The sequence below is a fragment of the Manis pentadactyla genome, chromosome 4 (genome assembly GCF_030020395.1).
Source record: "Manis pentadactyla isolate mManPen7 chromosome 4, mManPen7.hap1, whole genome shotgun sequence".
NCBI classification, from domain to species: domain Eukaryota; kingdom Metazoa; phylum Chordata; class Mammalia; order Pholidota; family Manidae; genus Manis; species Manis pentadactyla.
In genome coordinates this window covers 65,485,566-65,498,003 of record NC_080022.1, presented here as the reverse complement: position 1 = coordinate 65,498,003, position 12,438 = coordinate 65,485,566, and the positions used below count along the sequence as shown (strand labels likewise).

At 33.1% G+C, this 12,438-nt stretch overlaps 1 protein-coding gene across 7 annotated transcripts in view; it reads left to right on the top strand.

The window, feature by feature from the left end:
* The window catches only part of USP33 (ubiquitin specific peptidase 33), a 77,012-nt gene that overhangs the window by 38,481 nt on the left and 26,093 nt on the right, over nt 1-12,438 (top strand). For 5 of the 7 annotated variants that reach the window (XR_005025799.2, XR_005025798.2, XM_036890228.2 and 2 more), the window contains exons 8-16: nt 480-593; nt 2,423-2,501; nt 3,721-4,138; nt 6,147-6,287; nt 8,206-8,321; nt 9,441-9,613; nt 9,713-9,807; nt 10,454-10,487; nt 12,365-12,410. Coding sequence is in view for 5 of the 7 variants with exons in the window: in XM_036890228.2 (XP_036746123.1) it covers nt 480-593; nt 2,423-2,501; nt 3,721-4,138; nt 6,147-6,287; nt 8,206-8,321; nt 9,441-9,613; nt 9,713-9,807; nt 10,454-10,487; nt 12,365-12,410 (1,216 nt within the window). In the remaining 2 variants the exon portion in view is untranslated. The remainder of the gene's footprint in view (nt 1-479; nt 594-2,422; nt 2,502-3,720; nt 4,139-6,146; nt 6,288-8,205; nt 8,322-9,440; nt 9,614-9,712; nt 9,808-10,453; nt 10,488-12,364; nt 12,411-12,438) is intronic. The other 2 variants (XM_036890231.2, XM_036890230.2) reach the window with 1 other exon arrangement.

Below are 12,438 nucleotides of genomic sequence, written 5' to 3'. Positions count from 1 at the left end.
AGAGTTTTGAGATCTTAATGATTTCTAATGTAAAAATTTCAGTAGTTTTTCAGGGAAAAAGTTTTTTGGGAAAAGAGAGGGCAAGTCATAGGATCATGTCCTGAGGAACCCTGATGTTTAGATATCTGGTAAGAGCAGAAACACCAATAAAGAGGGAAAAGTTACCAGAGAGGCAAAGAAGAAAAGTAGAAAAGTGCATTACATTGGTGAAGAAAAGGGTTGTTCCAAGAATGAGGGGTGAGTCACCTGTGGCAGATGCTCCTGAGAGGAAAGTGAAAAGTGTTAACTGGATCTGGCAGCATTGAGGAAGGACTCAGACATGGCGGCGTCAAATTCGGTTTGAATGCATTAAGCAAGAATATGAAGAAAAGAACATAAAGCTATGAAAGGGAGAAAAGAAGTAATAGATACAGGGCTCTGTGTAACCAGAAGTGAATCAGTTTAAGCTTTGATTCCACTCTAACTTTTTTTTAAATTAGCCCACCTTTGACGCAGTTTTTTCTTGATTGTGGAGGACTAGCACGAACAGATAAGAAACCAGCCATTTGTAAAAGTTATCTCAAACTGATGACAGAACTGTGGCATAAAAGCAGGTATGTACTGAATATACTTTTCTTTATGATATTTTAAAATGAATTTTATAAATATTAAAAGGATGTAGCTTCACTTATAGAGCTGAAAAAAGTAGAAGAGAGACCGATTTAAGACAAGTTCAGTTTTGGGCATGTTATTTTTGAAACTGATCATTCAACTGAAGTATCTGGACTGGAGATACGGTGTTGAACTGCTAAATTTGTTTTAAGAAACTTGAGTCATAATGCAGGAATAGGCATTCTCACAATGCTGAAATCAGACCATAGGTAATCTATATGAATGTTCATTTATCTGCTTCTGTTATTTGTTTTAAAGTGTAGTATTAGGAGAAGAATGTTTGCTGTAATTTTTACTAATTTTGTTTTAGAATTACTCAAAAAATTGCTTTTACCGTAAGTCCTCTTTAAGAATTCCTAAGAACCACCTAACATTACCCCTAAGAAAACAATTACTAGAGCTATCTATTTTTTAAAACCTCCCTTTTGTGTAAGAGTTTTGAGGTCTTAATGATTTCTAATGTAAAAATTTCAGTAGTTTTTCAGGTTTTAACCTTTGTGTATTTATAAGTGCCTCAAGTTTTCTTTGAGATACTTGACTCCCTAGTAAGAATATTTCTGTAAGTTAAAGTGTCACTGCTGCTCATAGAAAGAGAAGACATCCTGCCATTTGGAACAACATGGATGGATCTAGAGGGTATTATGCTCAGTGAAATAAGCCAGGCTGAGAAAGACAAATACCAGATGATTTCACTAATTTGTGGAGTATAACAACAAAGTGAAACAGAAAGAACAAAAAAGAGCAGTAGACTTAGACACCAAGAAGGGACTAGTCTATTTTGTCCAAAGTACTAACTTACCAAAGGGGAAGGGTTGGGGAGGGAAAAGGGGATTAAGGGGCGCTATAATTCGCAATCACAACATAGGTGGGTCACTGGGACGGTAGTACAGCAAGGAGAATACAATTAAGGACTCTGTAACATCCTACTATGTTGATACCCAGTGACCGCAATGGAGGGGGTGAGGTCTTGATAATATGGGTGAATGTTGAACCACTGTTTTGCGTATGTGAAACTATCAGAAGATTGTGTATTGATGATACTGTAATAAAAAAAATGATACTGCTGTCATTTCAATATATTAGAAAAAGTGAATGATTTTAAAGAGTTCTTCTGGGATGTGAAGGTAAATATCATTCCTATTTCTAATATTAAAGAGCGGAATCCTCCATTGTCATTTATCCCTGTTGGGTAGTTTTCATTGCTGCCACAGGCTCTGATGTTTCTAAGTTCCTTTTTGTATAGCTAGAACTAAGCCTTAACTGCAGTTTTTAAGTTTCTTTGTCCAGAAACTATACTTTAAACTTAATACTCCTGTCAGTTTTCTCAAACGTCAGAAGTGGCATAGTGCTGAATTCTAAGCAGTTAAATCTCATACACTGGGCTTACTTTTCTGTTTTGTTTTTGTGGGTATTTGATGGCTAATTTTAAAACTTACTTAGATAGTGTACTGGATACATCTATCTAAAGAGTTATCTTAATTTGTAATTCTCAGGAATTTTAAGTAGTTAAATTTTATTTTAAGTAAGTAATTAGAAGTATTTTTGAAAAATCATAAAGTATAGAGCATGATCATTTCATTAAGGAAGAAAGCAATAAAATAAAGCTTAAAATCAGTAATAATCTTCTGATGAAATACAATACAAGGGCAATTTTGAGTGACTTTTTGAAATATAAACACTTTTTAACTTTACACCTTGAATTCTTGATTGCTTATTTCTAAAATAAAAATAAAAATTTCAAATTTATTATTAAAAGTGTTCTCTTCCTCAGGCCAGGATCTGTCGTGCCAACTAATCTATTTCAAGGAATTAAAACAGTCAATCCAACATTTCGGGGGTATTCTCAGCAGGTAGATCTACACTGCTTTTCATTTCTAATATTAATCTTTTAATAAATTTGCAAAATGCTGTTTGGCATTATGCTGTTAGGTAGTCATTTTTGTTTCTTCCTTTATAATTAATTTTATTTGTCTATTAATTTTTTTGGGTCATCACTTCATCTTTGTTTACCAAGAATAGCTTGTTACCATATTTTTTTATTAAGAGTTTTCTACCTTTATGTATTTCTAGAAATTTTTAAGTTTTATGGTGGGTAAATGTCAATATATTTCTTCTAGTGTTTTTAGCTCTGAAAAGTTCCACATCTAGAGATAAATTTTCACCTTTATTATTTTGTTTTAATTTTTAAAATATTAAATTCTTCAATACATTTCTCATTTATTTCATATTGTCCAAGTAATCCTTTTTCACAAACAGCTAAAAATTGTACCAAACTATAAATATAAGAATTTTCTGATCTGATATAAAAAATTTCTTTATTAATTGTTGTGCTTATATTAATATGTGATAGGATCTGTTTCTGGGCTTTCTAATTCATTTCTTCTGTGTTGTTTGAGTTAGTACCATGGCAGTTTCAATTATTATAGCCTTATATAATGTCTTTTAATATTAAGAACTGGCCCTCACCTATTTTTTTTTTTCAAAAGAATAACTACTTCTGTTAATTTTTGTAATGCAAATTCCTGAATCACCAGAGAGTGTTGACTTAGTAGATGTGAGTTGGGGCCTCTAAATTTGTATTTTCAGTAAGCATTCCAGGTTGATCAAGATGCAATACAAGATTGGATAAAGCTTTAATTTTAAGCCAAACTTATAAAATAATTTTAATTTAGGGCATCTCTCTGAATTCTAATTTTCCGCTGAGGCAAGTCCATGTTTCTATGCCTTATTCCTCCAGTTTTTAAAAAACAGCAGTAGTACTACAAGCTGAATTTCACATCATCTTAAGTTTTTAAATTACTTGTTTTATTTACATAACTTCTTAGAACTTAGTGCTTCTCATCCCTCCAGTTCCTTATGTTCTACAAACTGGTATGTCCTCTGTATCATGCTACACATATCTCATCCTCTCCCTCCCAATATTATATGGTCTGTTTTTAGTCATGGTTGAGAAAATGGGAAATACCTATGTGAAATAATTATGATGATCACATTTTGTGTGTTTTTCCTTAAGTTTTTACACCACATGTTTTTAATCAAGTGGTAATATCTGTGTTGCTTATGTATTAGGATGCTCAAGAATTCCTTCGGTGTTTAATGGATCTGCTTCATGAAGAATTGAAAGAACAGGTCATGGAAGTAGAGGAAGATCCTCAAACTGTGACCACTGAAGAGACCATGGAAGAAGACAAGAGCCAATCAGATGTTGATTTTCAGTCTTGTGACTCTTGTAGCAGCAGTGAGAAAGCAGAAAATGAAAATGGCTCTAGAGGCTTTTCTGAAGATAATAATGAAACAACAATGTTGATTCAGGATGATGAGAACAATTCAGAAATGTCAAAAGACTGGCAAAAAGAGAAGATGTACAATAAGATTAATAAAGTAAATTCTGAAGGAGAATTAGATAAAGATAGAGACTCTGTGTCTGAAACAGTTGACTTGAACAACCAAGAAATTGTCAAAGTGCAAATACACAGCAGAGCTTCAGGTGACAATTTAATGTGGCAATCTAATAATTTGAAAAAGATAGTTTCATTTATAGATAAAGAGTGCAAGATAGCATATTTGTATTTTCACCATTTTCTGATTTTTTTTTTTGAAAACTAGCATGGCATGTGACTAAAATCAGAACACATTCCTAATTTATATGTTAATATTTACAGTTTATATTTAGTATAATAAAAATGAAATAAGTGATAAGTAGCTTTAGCTTAATATTTTGTGTATAATACATGACCGTCAGCCATAAAAGAGGGAGTTGGGGGTTAAGTAGTTACTTTGTGCTTTCTAACTAGTAAAGTTTAGCAGTATTTGCACGTGAGTGCTAGGTTAATGTCATTTTAAGCAGATTCTGTTGAGATTCAGGGAAAAAGCAAAATAACCCAAATTGCAATTTTATAATCTTATATACTGTTAGATTTGGATTGCTGTCTTTGGAGTCACATAAGCTATGAAATACTTGATATTTTTTTTGGTGTAGGCCTTGAATTATAATAACCTTGTTCTAATAGATTATACCATAATACTTGTCAATGTTCCTTTGAGAAGGAGCAAGTGGGCAAATGAAAGATAGGTGAGGTAGATTGCTTTGCATTTTATATTTATGTCTTTACGAGTTAACTGCTCTCAGCTGAATTGCATTAAGTTGGTCAAAGCACATAAAATTAAACCGTCAGAAGTTCCAATTCTCTGATCTTAAAGTAAGTGCAGACAAGTAACATAAAAAGTTTATCTTATGTAATTTTTGAAGAGTGTGCACTATTAAGCTATTTAGGTCTTTGAAAGAACCCCAGATTCCCTCTAGAGGAAAAGGATATTTCCTTAACCTTGGGAATAGCAGTGGTTTGCCTGTGTACAGTGTATAAATGCCGCCTTTTCAGGAAAACATGTTAGGCTCCTTAATTTTACCGACCTTATGTTTTGAAGTTTAGATGTGTTTAGATGTTGAATAAATACATGAAATGTCAGTATTGAAAAGCTCAGCCTAGATTGCCATGTAGCCCTTCCTTGTCAAAAGCCTGATTAAGCCTGAATAAGGGACATACTGGTTCTTTATTACTCCATAGTAAGTTTGCTCTTAAACGTAGTAACTAATTGATGACCTGGATCAGGGATCTGAGCTTTTACATTTTTTAAAGACCTGATTAAATGTGTGACAAAGACCATATATGGCATGTAAAACCTAAAATATTTAGTATCTGGTCTTATTTGATAGGAAACATTTTTCAATCTCTGACCTAGATAATATTAACTTAATTCCCTTCAGAATGGCCTAGAGTGAGTCTCATCCTCTCCCTCCCAATATTATATGGTCTGTTTTTAGTCATGGTTGAGAAAATGAGAAATACCTATATGAATAATAAAAATCATTTATATTGCATTAGGTGGAAAAATCCCTGAAGTCATTCTACTTCAGGGTTTCTTATGAACAGTTCTCTTTTCTTCATTTGAGCACAGTCCCTTGCCCCGGAATACAAATTATGTACTAGGAATCCAGTAACAAACAATCAGGGTGTTACTTATGGAACATGTATTTTCTTGATTCATAGTTTAATTCCACTCCTGACAAAGAAGTATATTTCCTTTTATCACAGTAACAACAAAATAATTTGTGATTACTTTATGCTTACAGTTCTTAGATTTTGATTACTTGTTTGGGAGTATAATCTCTTTTTCTCCCATGTGGTTTTTGAAAAGCTGTAAAAAATATATGTATATTTTAAAAAATGCTAAGTCAGGACAAATATGATCCTCTTTGGTTTTATATTTCCACTGCCCACTTCCTAGTGTGTTATAAACATTAACTGGATTCCTAGGTAGAAAATCACTGTTATTTTGCTTAGCAAGCTCTTTGTCTATCAAGTATTTCACCTGACATTTATTAATGTAAATTGTGTTCAAAATCTCAAATGAAGAAACCTTTATAAATTAATATTATTTGTCAGGTGGGATAATTTTACTGTTTAAGGTAATAATACAAATTTTAAATATTACAGAATACATTACTGATGTCCATTTGAATGACCTGTCTACACCACAGATTCTCCCATCAAATGAAGGTGTTAATCCACGTTTATCAGCAAGCCCTCCTAAATCAGGCAATTTGTGGCCAGGATTGGCACCCACACACAAAAAAGGTAGATGTTTCAGTTATTTAGGTTCCTTTGATTTGATAATTTGAGATGGTTAATTATGAAACATTATTTAGTACTTGAAAATCGGCAGCATAATTTTACACAATTATGATTTAAAATTTTTTTTGTGTGTGGCACAGATTAACAAAGTAGAATTCACTCTTTTGGTGTACAGTTCTGAGTTTTAACATATCCATAGATTCTTGTTACCACCACCACAAGCAGAATATACAACAGTTCCAACACCCCAAAGAATTCCCCCATATTACCCTTTTGTAGTAAAACCATCTCTCTACCTTGTCCTAAGCCCCTAGCCCTGTTGATCTCTTCTCTATACCTGTTGTTTTGCCTTTTCCAACATATCTTATAAATGGAATCATATGGTAAGTAGTCTTTTGAAATAGGCTTCTCTCACTTAGTGTAGTGCTTTTGAGATAGTCACATTGTTGCATGGCTGAAAGTCCTTTTATAAAACTGAGTTGTATTTCATTGTACCGCTATACTGCTGTTTATTTATCTAGTCATTGAACGACATTTGTATCATTTCTAGTTTTTGGCAATTTTATGAAAAGAGCTGCTATAAACATTTGTTTATAGGTTTCTGTAGGAACATAGTTGTTTTTTTTTCTATTAAGGTATCATTGATGTACAATCTTATGAAGGTTTCACATGAGCAGCATTGTGATTACTGCATTCACCCATATTATTAAGTCCCCCCTACCCCCACACACCATTGCAGTCACTGTCAATCAGTGTAGTTAAGATGCTATAGAGTCACTACTTGTCTTTTCTGTGCTATACTACCTTCCTGTGACCGTTCCCTACATTATGTGTGCTAATCATAATGTGCCTTAATCCCCTTATCCTTCCCTCCCCACCCACCTACTCCTCCCCCTTTCCCTGTGGGTAACCTTGGAGTCTGTGAGTCTGCTGCTGTTTTGTTCCTTCAGTTTTGCTTTGTTGTTATACTCTACAAATGAGGGAAATCATTTGGTACTTGTCTTTCTCTGCCTGGCTTATCTCACTGAGCATAATACCCTCTAGCTCCATCCATGTTGTTGAAAATGGTAGGATTTGTTTTCTTACGGCTGAATGATATTCCATTGTGTATATGTACCACGTCTTTATCTATTCATCTATTGATAGACACTTAGGTTACTTCCATATCTTGGCTATTGTAAGTAGTGCTACGATAAACATAGGGGTGCATATGTTTTTTTGAATCTGTGATCTTGTTTTCTTTGGGTAAATTCCTAGATAGGAATGTAAGTTTTTATTTGTCTAGAGGAAACAACTAGAAGTGGGATTATTGGATTTTATGTTATTTTTATGTTTAGTGTTGTAACAAATTATTTTCAGAGTCGCTATATCATTTTGCATTCCTACCAGCTATGTATGAGAGCTCCAGTATTGTGAAATATAAGACTAGGAAGCTCCTTGAAGAAAACGTAGGATAAAGTCTTCATGACCTAGTGTTAGAGTTCTTTAAAGACATCAAAGACATCAAAAGCAATATCCATAAAAGAAAAAAATGAAAAACTTTCTTGGCAAAAGACATTATTAAGAGGACGAAAAGAGTATAAGATGGGGAGAAAATATTTGCACACCACATATCTGACAAAGAACTTGTTTCCAGAATGTATAAGGAACTCCCAAAACTTTATTATAGAATCCTTTCTTCAGATAAATCCTTACTTGGAACCAAAAACACATAAAAGCAAAATATACTGGTTGAAGTCAAGATGAGGAGTCTGAAACCCTCTTTTGCTTTGGTTTCTCTTTGAGTTTTTTTAAGTAATGCTCTTGAATGGTATTTGACAAATTCTTCAGCATAGTAAATTTTACTGTTAAGGATTCCAGAGAAAAATGCTAAAGGAACTACTTAAAAAAAAAACGTTTTACACTTGTTTTTCAATCCTAGCTCAATCTGCATCATCTCCAAAGAGAAGAAAACAGCATAAGAAATACCGAAGTGTTATTTCAGACATATTCGATGGAACAATCATTAGTTCAGTACAGTGTCTGACTTGTGACAGGGTGAGTATGAGGGAATTGTAATGCACAGGAATTTCTGTCAAATGCTCTTTTTTATACCTGATAAAATGGTATGAAACATTTAGTTCCCTCTCCTTGCTACTGATGATTATACATGTACTTGTGTTTACATCAGCATGAATTGATTCTAGTAATAGAATTTGTTTTTTGGAAGTAATAGCAGTATCATTTTTGAAGGATGGGTCTTAACCCATCACTGGACAGACATGCATTAGCAGAAACAATTAAGTCAGTTCTTCATCTGTGGCTACATATAATGGTGATACGTTGCTAACAACAGAATTGGTAACCCATGCATAGTCTCCCAAAGCTGATGAAATCAGTATGCTGGGAAATTGTTGTTATTTACAGGCACAAGGCCGTGAATACATCTACATTTGATTGTATGGCTTGGATTTATTTTCTTATGTTAAGATTAGGGCTCAGATTGTAAAGGTCTGAGCATATACAAGAGCGTAAATTAAAATCATTGTGAGTTCTTTAATAATAGCTACAAATCCCTGAGTTTGAGTTTTTCTTAAGAATGGCTGTGCTTCAGTGCAATAATGAATATAATTAATTAATATAAAATGATGTGTCTCCAAAAAAACCCAAAAGTAAGTTTTTAATTATTGTGTTAGGATCCTAATTCAACTTAAGGGTTTTCAGTGGGGTCATTTTAATGTAGGCTATTTGGGTACGAAATATTTAAATGGAATTATCCTGAAATGTCTTCAGCTATTTAAAAATTACATGCCAGGTTTTACATTTTTTTTTAAACATTTCAAAACTTTCATAAGAGGTCATTTCCAAAAATAAATGCACTAGTGCTTAAGTTTGGATCTCAAGCTATGGCGGCTGGATGTGAGGTACTTTTCTATGTTACAGAGTCCTCAACTAATGGAGTTGTTAATCGTTAAGCTCATAAGGTGTATGTGAAGATTAAGTTTAGAACAGCACCTCGTACAGAGCAAGTGTGTTACTGTTATCACTGTATATAAAGTCAGCCTGTTTTTGTTTTTTGCTTATTATAACAGTTTGATCTTTGCAGTTTAAAATCTACCCTCATGAATATTTGTACTGGATTATTTTCATCCCATTCTAAACACAAAACAATTCTAGGTGTCTGTTACCCTTGAGACCTTTCAGGATCTGTCCTTGCCAATTCCTGGCAAGGAAGACCTTGCTAAGCTGCATTCATCAAGCCATCCAACTTCTCTAGTCAAAGCAGGATCATGTGGTGAAACATATGCTCCCCAAGGGTGGATAGCTTTTTTCATGGAATATGTAAAGAGGTATGTATGTATTTTCTTTGCGTTAGGTGATTGTTAAAAGTGCTGTTTCTGCTGTACTGGCAGAACACTTCCTTTTTTTTTCTATCAATAATGTTTCAGGTTTGTTGTCTCATGTGTCCCTAGCTGGTTTTGGGGTCCAATAGTAACCTTGCAAGATTGTCTTGCTGCCTTCTTCGCCAGAGATGAACTAAAAGGTAAGAAAGAAGGAACGGTGTTCATCTATGGCTCAGTTGTTGTGGATGGTGTAAAATGTCAGTGAGACTAAATATAAAACGTATTTAAAAAGCTGGGTTTTGAGGTAGCTTAAATAGCACTTGTTCATACTGGCATAGTGCCAGTATCTACCATGGCAGTATACATGTAAATACCACAAATCATATCCTGAAATAGTTTATACAAATTCCTGTAGTACAGGACAGTATGATATATGAAGTCACTGAAAACTGCTCTGAGACTCAAAGGGAAAATACAACCAATATGGAAGGCTTACTTATATATCTGGGTGACTCTGAATTCTTCCATACTATTTAAGATCCTTACTATTTTTGGGTGCCTAGCACCTTGCTTAGACATATAACAGGCATTCAATAAATTTTGTTGAGTGAATAAAAGGAAGGGATGTTATTTGAGATAGGCTTGCAAGATTGAAAAGAGAGGGAGACAAAGGTATTTTAGGTGAGGTAAACATCATGAGCTGATTCTAAAGCAGAGACTAGAAAATGTGAGCCTTATTTACTGTGTTGCAAGGTCAGCATGTGGTAAACTCAGAGAATTGCACAACCAAAAGAAAATAACTTGCTTTTAATTTGAAATGAATGACCAGGTCTGTTCTATTTTCAGGTGACAATATGTACAGTTGTGAAAAATGCAAAAAGTAAGTGTCATTGACAGTGCTTTGAATTGCATGTTTTGTATTAAATGGTGTTTTTCTTGGTTATTTGAATTGACATGTGGAGTTAATGTTCCACTTTATTTAGAAACATAAAGGCGAGTTAATTTTGTCCTAGTAAACAAAGAGACTGGTCATTCTGTAAAACAAACTCAAGGTAAAAATTTAGCAAATTTATTATGCTTATCTAAGGTGTGAAAGTGTATTTTGAGATAAAAAGTGAGTATATAATTTTGCATAAAACATTTTCCAGATACAAAAAATACATCAGGACATACACATTTTCATTTCATAGGTTAAGATTTGATATCATAAATAAGGCAATATTCTCTTCAGGATTTTAGCAGGCTAGATTCAGGAAATAAAAGTGATTATAAAGGTACATAGTTTCAAAACTAAAATTCAGAAAGGTTATAACAACTTTGATGTTACCTGTTGTATGATAGCACAATATAAAGGTAAAAGTATGATTTGTTTCTATATATCTACTACTAGCTGCCTTTTTTATCTTATAATAAATTCAGGCTTTTTAAGGCTTCTTGGTGATAAGTTAGAAAAGTAACTGGAGAGTTGAAGGTAAGTATGTTTCAGGTAGACTGAATGGGAAAATTTTTCTGAATCTCTGTAGTAGAAAAATAATGGCCTCCTAATAAAATCTAGAACCTTTATAATACAAACTTTGGCTTTTGGCAGTAACCACAGGGAAATGTTGATCTGCAGCTCTTGGCCATCTTCATGACAAAAAGGAATATTTGGCCAATAAGGATGAAAAATCTGCCTTGTACTTTCTTAAAAAAAAAAATACACCTCTAGTGAACTGAGGTATTTTTGAGTAATATATCCTTGAAGCTATAGCTGATAGAGCTGAAGAGGGAGTTGGCCTGGAGGGGAATCCTTATTTGGGATGCAGTTTCCCCTAGGAAGAAGATAATAGTGAAGATGGGAAAGAACCTTGCATCTACCCCCAAATCCAAAGTAGAGATCTGTTAAGTACATATTAATATTAATTATTAATAATAACCACCCTTTATTCATCTCAAGTTGTTTATACATTTTAGAATAAAGATTATATTTCTTTATAGAAATATAGTGGGTGGGTAGAAAGGGTGAAGGGGTTCAAAAGATACAAAGCCTGTTACAACTAAAAGGCACGAGGATGTAGTGTACAGCATGGTGACTGTAGTTAATAATGCTGTATTACTTATTTGAAAACTGTTGAGAGTACATTTTAAGTCCTTAGTCATCACAAGAAAAATTTTGTAACTGTATATAATGGGTGTTAATTAGAATTGTGGTCAGTTTGCATTGTATACAAATAGAACCATTACGTTGTATACTTGAATATTATGTTATATATGTAATTATACCCCAACTTAAATTTATATTCACATTTATATATATAAATCGAATATATTTAAATTTATATGTAAAAGATACACCTCAATTTTAAAAAACAATAATAAAGTTAAAAAAAAGAATAAAAATTATAATATATTGGCCTGACCAAGCAATTCTGTAAAATTGGGGTTTTATTTTACTCAGTGTTGCATGGTATCTGAATGCTATAAAGGTGGCCATACACAGTAGTACATCTGATAAAAAAATTAATTTTCATCAAATAACTCCATACATTCTTATTACTGATGTCTTAGTTTAAGTAATTTTTATAATAGGGATTCCAGTGTTATATTAGTTGTAGTTTTAAATGGGGAGCATATAATTCAGTAGAATTTTTAGTCTGATACCTTTTTGTCTCTGCATTTTCTAAAAGATTTTTATGTATATTTAAAAATACTAAAGCTTTTATAGATTCACAAGGGAAATGGATTTACTTAAATTGGTATTCTCTTTCCTCCCCATAGGTTGAGGAATGGAGTAAAGTTTTGTAAAGTACAGAAGTTTCCTGAGGTATGGGCTTTATGATAATTTAATTTAT